General features: G+C 50.0%; 1 protein-coding gene across 6 annotated transcripts in view; it reads right to left on the reverse strand.

Moving 5' to 3' along the window:
* Nucleotides 1–16692, reverse strand: part of LOC133352476 (chloride channel protein 2-like) — a 113041-nt gene that overhangs the window by 18797 nt on the left and 77552 nt on the right. For 5 of the 6 annotated variants that reach the window (XM_061568144.1, XM_061568143.1, XM_061568145.1 and 2 more), the window contains 5 exons: nucleotides 11903–12040; nucleotides 11418–11546; nucleotides 10003–10136; nucleotides 8487–8564; nucleotides 2446–2524 (listed from right to left, as the gene is read on the reverse strand). In XM_061568144.1, coding sequence (XP_061424128.1) covers nucleotides 2446–2524; nucleotides 8487–8564; nucleotides 10003–10136; nucleotides 11418–11546; nucleotides 11903–12040 — 558 coding nt within the window. Of the gene's footprint in view, nucleotides 1–1553; nucleotides 1633–2445; nucleotides 2525–8486; nucleotides 8565–10002; nucleotides 10137–11417; nucleotides 11547–11902; nucleotides 12041–16692 lie in introns of all 6 variants that reach the window. The other variant, XM_061568141.1, reaches the window with a different exon arrangement.

Genomic DNA, 16692 nt, shown 5'->3' on the forward strand with positions numbered 1-16692 from the left:
TTAGCTTAATAGCCAGGAACTCGAGCATTAACCCCTCATACGCATGGTCAGTATTTTCCGAGTACTCAATTTCCCTCCCAAACGCAAAGCAACTCCTTCAAAGATGAGTGGCCAAACGTCGGAATTGCTGGGCCCAAGAAAGAAAGTCTTGAAACTCTGAGAGCCTGATCTGGATGAATAATTTTAAGGACTGGTATTATCCATAATAAAGGTTTTTCCGGGTTATTTTGATTTAAAGCTTTCGTGACTTCAGGGATTCATATTCTTGGTTCTTTCGGTAAAGTCACGTAGAAGGGAAATAATAAAATAATAAAAATATTCAACGATAAATATTTTCATATTTATTATTTTTCTTCTACGTGACTTTACCGAAAGAACCAAGAATATAAATGTGTAGTTAACCCCCCACCACCTGACACAGCCAATTAGTAAGGTTGGTCACAATATTCTCAGATCAACATAATATGTATGGAGGTGAGTTGAGCTTCCTTCGTGGCGTGCGTGGCCTGAGCGTGCTCATCGGAGGTGCGGGGTAAGACAACAAACTCAACATAAAAGCATTCCACTATATGTGTATTAACTGTGAATAACCAATCCAATAATAAATGCTGTATATTCTCAAATTAACATGATCCATAGACTCACAGTGATGACATCACCTTTAGTCTATTTAAGACCGAAACAGGAAAACATCTCCAGAATGCTGGCTACTTACATATTAAAGCTGGATGTAATCACCAGCAAAACGTTGTACTCGAATAACAAATGTCGTGGGTTTACTCTCCCAAACGCTCGTGTGCTGAAGTAGTAACGAAGTGGCATGTTTTGTTGACGTAACAAACCTTACTAATTGGCTGTATCGGGCGGTGGTGGGTTTAAAAACATTTATATTTACACGATCTAACCCAAAAAACTTATTATGGATATTATTGGTTGCGAAAACCTACGTGTTAAAATTACTGGTATTAACAGAATATTACATAATACACCATAAAAAAAGTGGAGATGTATGTATATTGAACTTTTTTCGCATTGTACGTCGCCAACCGTGTGAATTGGAAGTGCAAGATCTTGATGAACAAAGTAAACATAGTCGATGTGAATGTAAACAATGCTTAACTCTGCGCTTTGATGCTGACTAAACGTAATACGAGGAAAGCATGCAGGTGTAGAACATGGGCAAAAGCAGGGCTCCATTCTCACTCGGTATTTTTCAGAACGCTACTGGGCTGGGCTTGGATTGTCGGCATAAGGCACGAGCACAGTAGTAACAGGGTACACCTATCCATATTAACAGGTTTGCACATGTAAAATATAAAATAAGGCGAGATGGACGCATCGCTAAACTCTTTCCCGGGTCAGCATTCCAGGCTCTGTTCAGGTTGAAATGATGCCCTGGATATAAATTAATCTGACATGTGTGAAGACGAGGCCACAGGGCGCATGGGTTAATGATCTGCCCGCACACTCGTCGTACGTACTACGTCTTCCCCCCCATTCCTCCCCTCGTCCACGTACAGCGGTGAGAGTGTGCGCCGTGCGAGTAAACTTGCCTCCGAGGGGCGTGCCGAAGCAACAGCCCACTCCGACGGCACAGCTCACAGTGAGGGCATCGGGCAGGCACGTGGGCCTCTACCCCGGCAGCCGTGGGGAGGACAGAGAGCACAGCGCAGGGACAGTGGAGGAGCGTGAGGCCACGAGGGGCCCAGGGGGCCGCCGCGCCGCCGGCAAGGAGGGGTTAGCAACAGGGTGAACGGGAGACCTCTGGAAACACACGTCGAGGTTAAGGCGATAGAGGACACAGAGGACAAACGGCGCAGAGTAGAAGGAGGAGGCGACGCTCCTGACGCAAAGGGTGGAGGTACACTCGCTTGAGACGGAGCCGTGGGGTTGCTGCAGTGACATTTTTTTTTATGTCGTGTTTTTGGATTCCATTAGCAATCGAGGTTAATCGTTTTTAAAATTGAGGGTCGTTAGATTTTGTAAAAAATCGCATTCCATTCTAATGACTCCCACAGGCGACAGAGCCTCCTGTTATGTTGAGTAACAGAGACCATTTCAATTAGGGTCTCTCCATTCACGCCTCCCCCCACAAGCATAAGTCGATGCTGCTTATTGCCATGTGAAGAGCTCGTTCGCCTTGCTTCAGATTGGGATAACAAAATCCGCTTTAATATATATTGTTTTGTTTGTGCAGTCAAAGGTGACCAGGCTGAGACCATAAACCAAACTACACTTGAATTGGTTAAATCTAGGCGAGGCCACCAAAGATGTAAATTGAGACATCGTCGGTTCCGTGTTTTAACATTGCTATAATGAACCGACATCGCACTGCTTCCAGTGTAACACGGCTCAGTGGAAAGCGAGTGGGTTAGTATCGTGAGCCGTGACCCCTGACCCCGATGATCACTCAGGAAGATGGCGGCCGAGCCACCCAGGACTTGCCTCCGACAGGGGCGGCAAAGCTGCAGCCAACGCCCACGGCGCAGGCGGCCGCCAGCATCTCAATGTGCCGCGACTCGTTCTGTGGCCCACACCCCGGCAACGGGCACCAGCGCCGACATGGCCGCACCGGGGCAACAGCACACACGCATGCGGGGTTAGAGGCAGCAAAGCCACACAGCAAGCCATTACTGCACACACACAAGCACACTCACTCACGCAATGGCACCATGTCAGATTACCGGCGCTGGGCAGCAGCTGTCAAAACCGTAGAAAAATAGCCAAGGAACAATCGATGCAATAGTCTACAGTGTGTGTGAATAGCAGTCTACACTGTGCATCACTAACACTTTAACGGGAGAGTGGCCGTGCCCGATATGTGTGCCTGCCCCCGTGGCGCGTGGCGCCTTGCAGCACGCGATGGTTTAATGTGAGCCCCACTCACACAACTGTTAGCGTTGTGTCTGTTTCCTTATTTTATTCCAGTTGTGCTCTTGGCATATGGCGAGGTGTCCACTGAGAACTCTCACAGAGCACTGCATTACCCTTCTGAGATCCCTTAGAAAGATCTCTTATCCACATTTTCCCACGTGCCCTGCCACAGAATGTTTCATTGTATGTCAGTCAAATTTGACATTTAAAGATAAATAGTGTATTTGGTAAGGCTGTGTTGGTAGTGGTGCACAATCACAAACAAACTCACATGTTGACTTTCATTGACAGTTAAAAATTTCAAAGCTGGAATGTTTGCAAAATTCAGTAAAAAGTCGAAGTTAATACATTATAATGTGAATTCGTGCACAGTGAATTGTGACCAGGCTGAGACCATCAACCTCCGACTCAGTTTGATCCCTGGTGGCTCAAACCTGGATTCGAGCCCAGAAACTCAGCAGTGCCAGCTCAGTGCTATGACCCCTCGATTAAACAAATATATACTTTTAAAGGATATTTATGAACAATGAAAACGAAAATGACAAAATATGAATGTCACTTAATTTTAATTACTTTAGAATTCAGTGGGAGAGGCAGAACAAGTAAAATGGCCCCACAGGCACGGGCGCCTGTTGCGTCTCGGCCAATCGGCAGTCTTCGTCTCTCTCGGCTGGTCACGCGCTCGTGTGTGCCGGCGTTTAACACACACACAGGGCTGCTTTCAACACCCTATTACATTACTTGTCTGACCATTTCGAGACTGTGCCTGGGAGATCTTGTTTGATTAAGCGCTGGAAAAAAGACATTCATTTTGGCTATGAATGAATGCAGTTAGTTTTTTTTTTATAATTATGAAAGCTAATCCATTTGACAAAACAACTCAAATGACGAGTAAACTCAAGACATACACTCAACAGAGACACACTCTCAATAGATGCCCTCTCAACAGAGACCCCCTCTCAACAGACTCACTCCCTATTTGAACATGACCATTATTGTCATCTTTCCTGTCACAAATTCTGCCGCTGTGTTTCTTCGGGACGTCACTGAGTAGGGTGCTTCTGGTAAAACGCATAAATCATGCGCCAATTTCTCATGTGACGCAGTTATTTTTGCACTGATTTCTATTTTCTTTATTGCTGTCGTTTATTTCTTTTGATTTTGTCATGTTGATGACCCAAGCCACTCGTGCAAATGAGACTGATCCTGGTCTCTAGTTAAACAAATAAAATTGACCTAAGTGCCTTTCTTTCTGCAAGCAAAGCATTGACGTTGGCACAGGCGCTAATCCTGCTGCTGCTAACGTTATTAGTGTTCCTGGCGTGACCCCCGCGTGGATCTTAATCCGCAGAGCGTCAGGATCAGAGGGGAAGGAGACGGAATGCCCTGTTCCTCCGGCAAATCTTTCTGTGCGCACTCGAGTACGCGAGCACATGCCTTGGCCCGCGGCACTGGCTAGACGCTCGGGCACACGCTGCTCGGGTGAACGCTCACAGCCGGAACCGGCGCGACCGCGCGATGTACAAGATGCACCGCATTGGACTCCTGCAGCCGTCGATGCTGTCACACGAACCTCAAGCTGTGTTGTAAATTAAACACTGCCGTACAGACGAAAGACTTTAACCAAATCATCCAGAATGTATCCTATCTCGTCCGGTCTAGGAAGTTAAGAAGATTGAGTCCGGATAGCGTTTGGCTGGGCGACTGTCATGCATGACAGTTTTGTGGGCTGCAGTGCTACGTTGTGGTCTGCAGACGGCATTGCAACAAAATAAATTGTTGAACTGTACTTCTATACTCCCACCTCTACACTCCCAGAATTCACCAAACCGCACCGACCATTGTGGTGAAGTATCATCAAATAGCCTCGAGGGCACACAAAGCGTGGGGAGGACCTCATCCAGTGGTGCATCAGCAATAAGGGGTGCACATTGACACTCAGATCCAAGTCGCATTGCAAGTCGGCCAAGAGGTGACATCACGGCAACGTCACAGCCCGGCCAGTGAGGGCGCGACGGTCTCTCCAGTCGCAGCACCGTGCTACGGAGCAGGTGCCCAGATGTCCGACGGGACACATTATGTAACACGGTCTTCATTTCATTTCCTCCGCGCTCAAAGCTTCATCAGCCATGCCCTTAATTCGCTGAAAATGTGTCAAAACATTTTGCCGAGGTTGGTTTAGCCGTGCTTAAGTTGCCGTGGCTACAGAATCCGCGGGTAATTGCTTTTAAAGGCATTGGGAGAGCACGGGGAAGGGGCAGTTCCCACTGTGGACGCACAGAGCCGCGTCGAGGTGATGACTCCAGCTGCCTGGAGAAGCGGTCGCTCTGAGACGCGTGATCAACAGAGCAGATTTAAGAGCACTTGGTAGTGGTGGTCGTGATTTGCTGATGAGCAATGAGGCAGTGCCTATCTCCTGTTTACAACCCTGAGCTAGGAGTGGGAATTCAGTATCCTTATGACAGGGACGAATCTATCCATAGGACAATCACTATTGACTTCCCCACAAAGTGGTATGCATTTTATCAACCCCAGAGGGATAATAGGATGAGTCAGTCACCACCCAGGACATGACTCCCAATCTTCTTATTGCGAGCCGCGTGCTCTACTGCTGAGCCACCAAGTAAGTTGCACTACGCTGCAATGTCGGCAAACCAGGGTTCGATCTCTGGACACACACATTGCCAAAGGTGATATTGTATACAAAAGGCATCTGAGCCTCCCCGAGGTTGACTCTGCCAAAAATGAGGGCGGCGTTATAATGAACATTAGCAATGAGTCTGGATAGCGCTTGGCTCTGTGCCCAATTCAATCGTTAATAGGTACTTGCTAACACGTGTTCTGATATTCTATAAAGCTTAATCGAGATTTTCTTGATCTACGAATACAAGGCACAGTAGGACTGCTTGAGAATGCAGACCTAAATAGCCCACGCCAACAACGATTACGCTTAATTTCATGTCCCAAATTTGTGAAAAGTTCAAATATATGAAATATCACACGACAGAGTGAAAAGATAATATTAGGTGCGAAGACACTCTGACAGAACCTGAGACTCATGATTAATCTTGGGTTCAACTGCTGGTATCGCTTACTTTTGCTGCTCTAGCGAGTCAGAAATAAGTGCTCATAAATGAACTGCCCACCTCTACATCAACACTCGTAGATCACCGAGGGCCCTCGCAGACTACAGGGGCTCCTGTGGCCAGGGGGGATAGATGAGGCTGGCCCCAGGTGTGGGGTGATGCTATGACCATGTCAAGGCCTCCTCAAACTGCCTCAAGGACTGCTCATTTTAAAATGCTTAAATGAATCATTTCACTCAACAGGAATAAGATGCGTAATTTAATTTACATACTCTCACCTTTGGGGGAAACAATTATGGAAATAATTTTAAAATATCGTAATGAAAGCAGAGACTGGGAAGTGATCGCTGCCAAAGAGCACTATCAAGACGGATGCCAGCACCGCCATCCACGAATATTTCTTTTTGAGAAATGCTGAGGCTGACCGATATTTACACGGCGGTCGTTTTAGCGGTATATTTAAGGCCCCGCTGGCCAGCACGGTGCCAGCTATTTCCGTGCACAGCTCCAAACACGGCGACAGCAGGATGCGCGCTAATGAAATTTCACCCCAGGAAACCGAGAAGCTGCACCTCACGTTCACCAGCAGCGCCACTTTCTCTGTTTCGCTCTCGCACGCTCTCTCTACAATCGCTTAACCGTGCAACGACCACGGAGTTGCATCGCTATTGTATCACCACGACAAGCGCACCTGCCACGGGCTGTGGCGGCGAGGCTGCCAATAGCCCGGGTATTGCATTATCGTGTCTTCAGAGAGATGCCCAGGGCTGTCATGTGAAAAGGACTGCGCTGTCATTAAGCCCCTAACAAGGGTGAAGGAGCTCAGCCTCCACTGCCCGCGCCCTCGTGCCAGCAGCGGCGCCGCATCAATGCGTCGCCGACAGCCGCGGGATGTACCCTGCGGTTCATTCGCATTTTCAAGAAACTTCTCTGGCTGTGAAACGGAGCCATTTAAATCACGTGAGCTGCACCTTATAAAATCCAGGCACTAGGTGAAACAATTGCTCTATTTAATTAAACAGGGCACTCAGCGCTATTTATTTTCTATTCGCAGCGAAACTGTTTACAAAACTCAAGTGAAAAGTTTCTTTTAACCCCCGAGCTGGGTGTGCGCCACACGCACTCTCGTATCGTTGACACTCCTAATTTAACAGCGGTGCGGTAGCAGCTGGAGAACGCGTTGGCTCGGGTGCGTGCTGGCACAAAGCCGCGCCGCCAAGCGGCCACAGCCCGACATGGGGCAAGCGTTCGCGCCGCACAGCGGCGTCCGCTGGCACGAGCCCCGCTCCGTGTGTGCTCGAGGGATCGGAGGAGTCATCGGCCGTGAAGTTATCACCGTGTTTCATGGCGCGCGGACGCCGTGAGTTCGCCGGAGAGGTTCGGCCAGATAGCGGGTGATGGAAGATGCATGCCCTCGTTGAAAAGGACGACGACAGGTCGCCATCGCGAACAATGCACCGGCAAGTGTGGGTTAGACATCTGCGAGGATGGGGTTCGAACTGCTCAAGAGTCACAGTTTCATCCTCTTCCGTCTCCTGGACTGGAGGAGAGCCGCCGTGGTCCACACGAGGAATGTGCCCAACGAGCGCGTGAACAGGACCTCCCAGCCAGCGAGTCCATGAGTGGTCACATTTGGGGTAGTAATTCAATTACAAAAATGATAACTTTTTTCTTGACTTAAAGCTTTCGTGACTGCAGGAATTCATATTATTTGGGTCTTTCGGTAAAGTCACGTAGATAGGTTCCTCCTGATGACGATCGCTTGTGTTGTGATCAAAACGTCGTATTTTTTGGTTTATTTCATTTTTTTAAAATCTATCTACGTGACTTTACCGAAAGACCCAAAGAATATGAATACATTTTTTGTTTCATTTTGTATGTCCAATTTGTATTGGCTGTGCCGTTGTTTGCACGAGATGAAGTTTGCACCGTCTCGTTTACGTTGCATGTTTCAATTTGTTCCGCCTGCTTCGTTAAGCTCTCTGCCCTAAGCAGATCACCAGCTCCGACTGCAGGTGTGGCCTTTTTAATGTTTCAAATCATCAGTACAGCTGTGATGAATGAGCTTCCCATCCGTGTGCTCAGTAACGACGCCCCCACAACATTCACAAGCGTGCGCTCACAGGCAGCAGCAACACACACGTTAACGCAATAATGACTTGTTACAGCGTCCAGACAGACATCTCGTGGCACGCTTCAGTCCTCGGGACGCTGAGCTGTTTGCACATGAGCACGCGTGCGCACACCAGGCCGGCAGTCGTCACCACGTGGCTACCGCTGTCAATCGGTAAACTCCCTGACACGGCTTGCATGGCTTTGTGGGTATCACCTACGATACCTTTAGTAGTAGAATACATTTGCTCTCGTGCTGCGCACACAGTTTTACGAGCCGATGGGGCTTCTCGCTGTCTGGAGTGGGCTCATTAACGTGGACCGTCCAGAGTTATGCAAGCTGATGCTGGGGGGGGGGGGGGGGGTGGTCGGCGCTCACGTCGGGTTAACCTGACACACAGTGGGCGAGCTCACCTGGTAGATGCCGCCGAAAAACGACATGAATTTACTGAGCAGCGTGGCGCACACGCTGGCGACATGAACAAAGGGGCCCTGCGGACACAATGGAGAGGAAAAGGTTCGTCAGCGAGACACGACAACGACATCGGCACAGCACCTGGCGAGACGAGCACAGGCCCGGGTGTCAGTCCACCGCTATGCGATGTGCATCGATGGGGGGCACAGGACAGTACAATAATGCGGCTTACCACGTGTCCCAGCAGTAGCAGCCTATGACAATGTGTCCATGTGTGTTGGTGGTCATGGAACCAAGAGATATCCAGGCTCAATCCTGCTTAACTTCCAATATCTGACGGGATCAGGGACATTCAAGTGCTGTACCAGCAAGCTTTTTTATTAGTGACTGTTGTATTCCTGAGCTCTGTGTTCATGAGAACTGTATTAGTGAACATGATATTAGCGTGTGCTGTACCAGCGAGCTTTTTATTAGTGACTTGTATTCGTGAGCTTTGTATGAGTTATTTCTGTATTATCACTGCCTCGGGGAGTGCTGTATTTGCCAGTGCTGTATTAGTTTGCATGGTATTAGTGCTGTGTTGATACGTGCTGTATTCGTGAGCCTTTTATTAATGAGCTTTGTATTGGTGCTGTATTAACGAGTTCTGTACAGATGTGTGCTGGAAGTAGTGAGGCAGAGCTATGCAGTGGAAAGAGCTCGAGCATCTGGCAGCTGGTGCTGGAAAGTTGATTATCGAGGTCCCGACAGCTAAGCGCTGTGCCCCGCGTCGTCTCAACATCATCCAATCCCAACACAGCTGTGGCTGCAGCTGCCGCGCATCGCTCCGCGGTCACGCGTCAATCCTCACTCATCCGCTACCGCCTCCTCCCTCGCTATCTGTCGTGTGGGTTAACAGCGGCGTGATCGGTCAATTTAAAGGCGCTCGCGACGACGTTCGGCGATGTGCCTGGTGCAGCACTCTGCACGCTCAGTGTTTCAAGTGTGTTTTTATAATATGTGTAATGTAGCTCTCAGAGACACCGTCAGATTACACGGCGCCCACCCCAGGATGATGAGGACGACCCGTTCCAAGGCGACGACAGCCCCCAGGTCCGGGCCCTCACACGCCCCGGACACGCCCCTATTCCGGAACTCTCGCTCACCGCACCTGGCCCTGCCTCCGCCCTTATTACACTTCATGGGTCCCGTGCTTCCCCTCACCACGTCACCCTGTCAACGCTTGTCCCATTACACTGTATAACAGCCTTTTAGTCACTGAATATACATTTTGTACAACATAATATATTGTAGTGTATTTAATGTACATTATGCACGTTGGTTACACCATGATCTTACGTGGCTCATGGGAAAATAGAATTGAAGATCCTTGCCCTATATCAATGGTGCCATGTGCCCCTCCTGTACCGACGGTGTCATCTGCGCCCTCTGTACCAGTGCTGCCATGAGCCACCCCCGAGTCCCACAGTTCCATGCGGTCGCCCGCTGGCCGGGCACGCGACCCATTGGCCTCACCTCCTTGCCGAGCGGCATGTTGCTGCCCAGGGAGCAGGAGAGGCCGACCACCTTGGCCACAAACGTCTTGAGAGTGAGGTACTCCTTGAGCACCACACCCCGCAGGATCGTCTTCATCTCAGGGATCCCGGAGCCTGGGAGCGATCCGCATGCCACTCCACGTTACATGGGGGCGGTGACGCGGCCTAGCCCTAACACATTCGCCGCTTGTTGTAGAGGTTCATGGTTCTAATTCCAACGGCCGCCCTGGTCAATACTATGGGAGCAATAACAACAACAACACTACGCTTCACAGTAGACGTTAAAAATCCCCTGACGTTATTCACAAGAGTAGGCCTGTGTAGGGTCCACATATAACAAAAGAAAAAAATCACCTGCAAAATTACAAAATTGGGATAATACACATAGAGGCAATCATCGCCCCCTACAACAAACAATGACATATATTTAAGTACGTACAAATTAAAAAGCAAATATATTCTGAAGAAGAATTGCAATTAAAAATATGAAAACATTAAATCTTGTCAATGATTCCCATGCTGATGTGGGGCACTGTTGGAACTCACAGTGCACCCCCTGCACATCAACCCCGCACTCAATGTACCTATATTGAGCTTCTTTTGCACTCTACGAACCACCCGTGCTAATTGGAGGTGCGGGAAATCCTTCATCACACGTCTTCTCCATTACACACCATCTCCAATACTCCCCACGTCGTCAATCACACACCACCTCCAGTACTCACCAACTCCCAGCTCACATCATCTCCGAAAGACCCAAAGAATATCATCTCCAATATTTGATTGATATTAGTAATATGATTTATTTATCCAGGAAAGAGACTCTTCCATTGGAATGTTTGTCAAATTCCATTCCAAGGAGTGTTTTTTATATGGGAGAAGACCTCACCTCAAGGGAGAAAACTAGTGCCCTGGAGAAACCCCACACATACGAGAGGGCAGCACTCGTAGGTCTGCACAGCTGGCCCCACGAACCCACATGCTGTACTGCCATCTCATGGCGAGCTGGAAGCTTCGTGGCCTTGGACGTTTCATGAATCTCTCCTTCATCCACCAACCCCTCGCCTTTAAAAAGCTGGATCAGAGCTGTGCACCGCCACCACCGCACACGGCTCAACTACAGCAACGACAAATTATATAGAAACAAACCTGAGCTTCGTCGCGCCCACTTTAATAAACCTACCCCATACTTCACCACGTTAGTCAGTGGGGGTTGGTGAAGGTGGGGAGCGTAGACACAGGAGCATAGAAGTAGAGTACAACAATGCTGCCCACCACGTAGCCCCACAGCGTAGAGCACCTGCTATGTGTGGCGGTCGCCCACGTGCTACCAATACTCGTGCCGCTACCAGAAGCCTGGGATTCAAACCCCCACCCATGTCCCATCGCACTGACCAACAGCCTGCGGCGAGACGATCTGGCAGAATCCGGCAGAGAAGGTGATGAGCACCACGGGGTAGGTGACCCACGCCAGATACTGCAGCATCAAGTTGTTGTCAAGCTGCCGGAACATCCAGATGTGAGCTGCACGCGGAGACACGCGTGGCACAACCGGTGATGCCGCGGCAAATCATTTCTGGACTATTCTCTCCGGCCCAGCAAGAGATGGGCTGGTAGGAGGAGACAGGTAGATGAGCAAGTAGGTGTGCAGGTGATCAAGCAGCTGAGCTTGCTGACAAGCGATTGGGCAAGCAGGGGGTTAATGGGCAAGCATATGGACAGGTAGGAGAACAGATAAGCTGGCGGACACGCATTTGAGTGTTTGGTGAGCAGGCGAGCAAGCGGCAAGAAGATGGGGGAGTTGGTGGGCAGATGCATATGTGGGTGAGCTGGTGAGCGAGTGAGTAGCAGAGTAAGCCCGCGCCCACTCTCGTACTCACCCTGTAGACTCTTAGAGATGGCAAAGTCCATGACCCAGCTGACTAGCGCCATGACAAGGCCGAGAAGCAGCAGGAAGATCCAGTCCTCGCCGATGCGCGATACGAGGCACTTCCGTAGCTGGGATCTGCACACGGAACCTGGGGAACGTGCACCACTTGGTCACCTTGCCGCCACACACACGACCATAATAGCGACCCAGCCACACCCTATACTCACACAAACCTCGTGACTATAGCCCTCACCGTAACCCAGCAACAGTCTTGCCATCACTCTTAATCGTAATGTCACACAACCCTTCACGACAAACTTAACCGTACTCTTAACCCTAACCCGATGAACACCCACATGGGAAAAAAATCCACTCGGAACTCCGATCCTAACCCAAACAAAACTTCTACTCCTTACTCATACTGCGATCCACCTCCCCAAGGCCCTAACCCGAATCGTGAGCATCGGACGAAGCTGCATCCCCAAGAAGAGTGACGCCTCCCCCACATCAGAGCCCTGCCCTGGCACCGTGGAGGACCTGGCTGTGAAACCGGGTTCTCACTCGGTCACCGTGGACCACCACTCGGTGCCCTCGGCATAGCGGAGTGAGTGGCTTTGGGTCGCGGGTCGCGTTGCACAGCATCGTCATCGTGTTTATTACCCAGGGGCTCATACTGGCATCAGCTGCTGGCATCAGCTGCGTGTACCTCCTGCGAGGTGCCCCACTCTCACGTTAGGGCGTGGGGCTGCATCGCGGGCCTTGAGGTGGCCACAGGGCCTGGCGAAGACCCCCGTTGAGGGCCTCTGTTGGGTGAAATACTTAAGGCATGAAGTGGTATCTCTGTGGTATTGTCATGAAAGGGACACTGCAGGACCGGATTTATACAGCAGAGTCAGATAACTGGCCTCTTGGAGCTTGCAAGCAAGGAGGTGCCCAGGCTACGCTGGCAAACAAGGCCCTCACTAAGAATACTCCTATAGAGGTGGCGATGAAGAATTGCTTTTTATAACACTGTGTTAAGATTGATAGGTACGTATGTATACACGTGCGTGCGTGTATCCATGTGTGTGTACGTACGACCTAGAGAAAATCGCCTGATATGCATCTGACTTTGTCAGATTTCGGAATTGAAACTGCATTGAGACTCTACAGTGCTTAGATCACCATGCAAAACAGGTATTATAGGCTTTGGGGTTGTGAGCATCAGAGGGCAGTGCAGCAAAATCTATTAGTGTACTATACTTCTATGCTCCCCGCCTTCACCAACCCACACTCCCCAGTGCAGTGCAGGTTGGTGAAGGTGACCTACATGGGAGGCCGTGCTTGAAGGTGATAGTCACAGAACACTCACTCATGGCTCCACAGAGCTGTGTTGTAATCGTGCTTGTAGACATTTCAATTTTAACTTGACGATTCCCAAACGACTCGCTCAAAGAGAAGTTATGTAAGCCATGGCATTGTAGGATCCCAGGTGAAGACTAGTGATGTCACTTTTGGCTTTGGCCACAAAGAAATAGGCGATTCCGCAACATCCGGAGAGGAACTCTTCGCTCGGTGTACTGGTCCCAATGGCGCAATTGTGATTGAACTTGCGGTAATAAGTCACAAAAAATATAAAATAATACAACAATCTCCCAAGTGCGAGACTACGTGAGCCATAGCCTGACTCGAGCCCATCGCGAGCAGGAATACAACACAGCGTTCAAAGACCACCGCTGGAAACCCGGACGGGTTTTGTCAGAACGAAAATAATGAAAACCATGATGTGCTGCACCGTGTTCGACGCGAGCACGTGGCACAAAAGCAGGATGCGGCATTGTGTTCTGGACAAAACGCGATTCCCTGGATGGCCGTCATTTATCAGAACATACGTGCTCATTTTACTCGTTTTGTTTAATTTCCAGAATTCGAGGCGCGGCAGATATGTTACGCCAAGTGTGAGCGCGCGACGACATTTACAACCCAAACTCCACCCTGTCTCCCCCCATCAAAAACAATGCTCCTGCATAACAAGCACGTGCGCGCACGCACACGCGCACACGTAGGACTCGGAGAGCCAGGCGGCACGACGCACAGAGCCACCAGACGTCTCCCGCCCCGTTGCATCACCGCTTTGTTTCATGAACAGAAGACAATCGTCTCACTATCATTTCCTGTCCTCCCCGTCACCGACGTGAGACCGACGTGACATTTTCCGCCAGTGGTGGCAGAAGCCGCGTCACAGGTGGCCAGCGGGGGTGCCGTGCACAGCGGAGAGGTCGCGCTTCGCTTAGCGGCGAATGTCCTCTACTCGATTGGGCGGGCATGCAATGAGACGAGGTCATTACAAAAACAAACAAGTGTTTGTGATCTTCAAATCTGTGACTTGTGCTTGAACACTGGCACACAAAGGTATGCTCTTGCACGTGATGTCACAAAGTCTTTATGTAATTTCTATACAGAAACCGCAGACACACATACAGGCGTGCGGAGTGGTGGCATCGGTGCACTGCTATAAACCTGGCAACGTCGGTTAGATTCCCAGCCACAGCTAACATCAGGAGCGAGTTATATTTGCCACTGGCAAACTTTCATAATCTGCAACCTCGCCCACGTTTTCCCTCGCAGGCTTCTGTGGCACTATGGAGGGAACTCTGACAATGATGCTGCTGCTCCTAACCTGGCACAGGGACGTCGACCTAATCTACCCGCCTCCATGTCATTATTGGTTTTTTTTCGCATTTCTAAGCAACCTCATAAACACGCGGTCGATTAATCCAAATCCTCACCAGGTCGCTTGAGGTGAGCGGAATCCGCTCTCTGCAAACACTCATTAGCAGCGGTAATCAAAGCCCCGAAAGATTTTCTTTCCTTTCACCAAGTTCAGCAGCACGTGGAAATGCCAACTCAGTGGGAAATTTAACCAACCCAGCAGCGCCATGAGAAGCGATGAGTTGTCACCTCTGCCCAGGACTGGCCAATCACACTCTGCACACGAGTGACACGGGCACGCACGGTCAGGGTTACGAGGTCATCGCATCTAATTTCGTTGATCCCACTCAGCACCTTGCTATTGGCACCTTCCGCTTGCCAGATCCAGAAAGGGCGGTGCCTGTGACTGTCTCTCCCTGCGAAACGGCGTCTGCATCTGCACCTCTACCCTCACAATGTTTCTCTCCACCCCCTCTCCACCCTCTCTCCCCGCTCCAACGTTTCCTCTTCCCTGCCGCATGAAGAGTCACAGTCTCTGGTCTCCACAATCAGCACTGAGTCCCCTTCCCCAAAGGTCAGAAAAATTTTGCAACACGAGCCCTCCTCTTTTCTCAACCCCAGAAATACACGGGAGGGATGCTCACTCACACAAACATCACCAGGTCGCTTGATAACTTACAACGGCCTCATGAGATGTGACAGCCTGTACGCTACACATTGACGAGTAAGCAATACTCCGAGGGTGTTCTTCCGTTCCGAAACACTCGCCTATCCTTGCCGAGGAAGGATGCTGCCTTGCCTCGATACTACGTGCCCTGTCGTCCACGCTCAAGTTTAAAAATGTGGTGGCACAAAGTCGAGGAGGCAGCACGGTGTCAGATAACTGAGCCATGCAAAGTGACAAAGCCAGCGCACTGCCAAGCGTAGCACAATAGGGAATCCGCGCAAACATGTGTCGGCACGACCTTGGGGGAGTAATGCAGAGTAGCGAGGGGAATGGGCCCGGCACGAGGCCTCGCTCCGTCGATCGAGCAGACTCGTGATGCATCGCGCGATGACGCTCGATGCCCGGGCCCCCCTCGGAGAGCGTGCGTGACGGAGACGCACAGGGCCAGGTGGCGTAAACAGCGACGCGCCGTGCGATGCGATGCTCTCTGTGGCAACTGCAAGATGGGGCGCATAGCTGGAAGTGTGAGGGCATTGGGGATGCGGAGGGCACGGGCGCAGCGCGCATCCCTCGCATGCACCGCGGCGTTTAGGATCACTGAAACCGACGACGTACAGTAAGGGAAAAAAGTATTTGATCCCCTGCTGATTTTGTACGTTTGCCCACTGACAAAGAAATGATCAGTCTATAATTTTAATGGTAGGTTTATTTGAACAGTGAGAGACAGAATAACAACAAAATCCAGAAAAACGCTTGTCAAAAATGTTATAAATTGATTTGCATTTTAATGAGGGAAATAAGTATTTGACCCCCTCTCAATCAAAAATATGTCTGTCTCCCAGGTGTCTTTTACACAGGTAACGAGTTGAGATTAGGAGCACACTCTTAAAGGGAGTGATCCTAATCTCAGCGTGTTACCTGTATAAAAGACACCTGTTCACAGAAGCAATCAATCAGATTCCAAACTCTCCACCATGGCCAAGAACAAAGAGCTCTCCAAGGATGTCAGGGACAAGATTGCAGACCTGCACAAGGCTGGAATGGGCTACAAGACCATCGCCAAGCAGCTTGGTGAGAAGGTGACAACAGTTGGTGTGATTATTCGCAAATGGAAGAAACACAAAAGAGCTGTCAATCTCCCTCGGCCTGGGGCTCCATGCAAGATCTCACCTCGTGGAGTTGCAATGATCATGATAACGGTGAGGAATCAGCCCAAAACTACACGGGAGGATCTTGTCAATGATCTCAAGGCAGCTGGGACTATAGTCACCAATTAAACAGTTGGTAACACACTACGCCATGAAGGACTGAAATCCTGCAGCGCCCGCAAGGTCCCCCTGCTCAAGAAAGCACATATACATGCCCGTCTGAAGTTTGCTAATGAACATCTGAATGATTCACAGGACAACTGGGTGAAAGTGTTGTGGTCAGATGAGACCAAA

This window comes from Lethenteron reissneri, chromosome 40 (genome assembly GCF_015708825.2).
Source record: "Lethenteron reissneri isolate LAM-NWPU_2019-01 chromosome 40, ASM1570882v1, whole genome shotgun sequence".
Classification (NCBI taxonomy): domain Eukaryota; kingdom Metazoa; phylum Chordata; class Hyperoartia; order Petromyzontiformes; family Petromyzontidae; genus Lethenteron; species Lethenteron reissneri.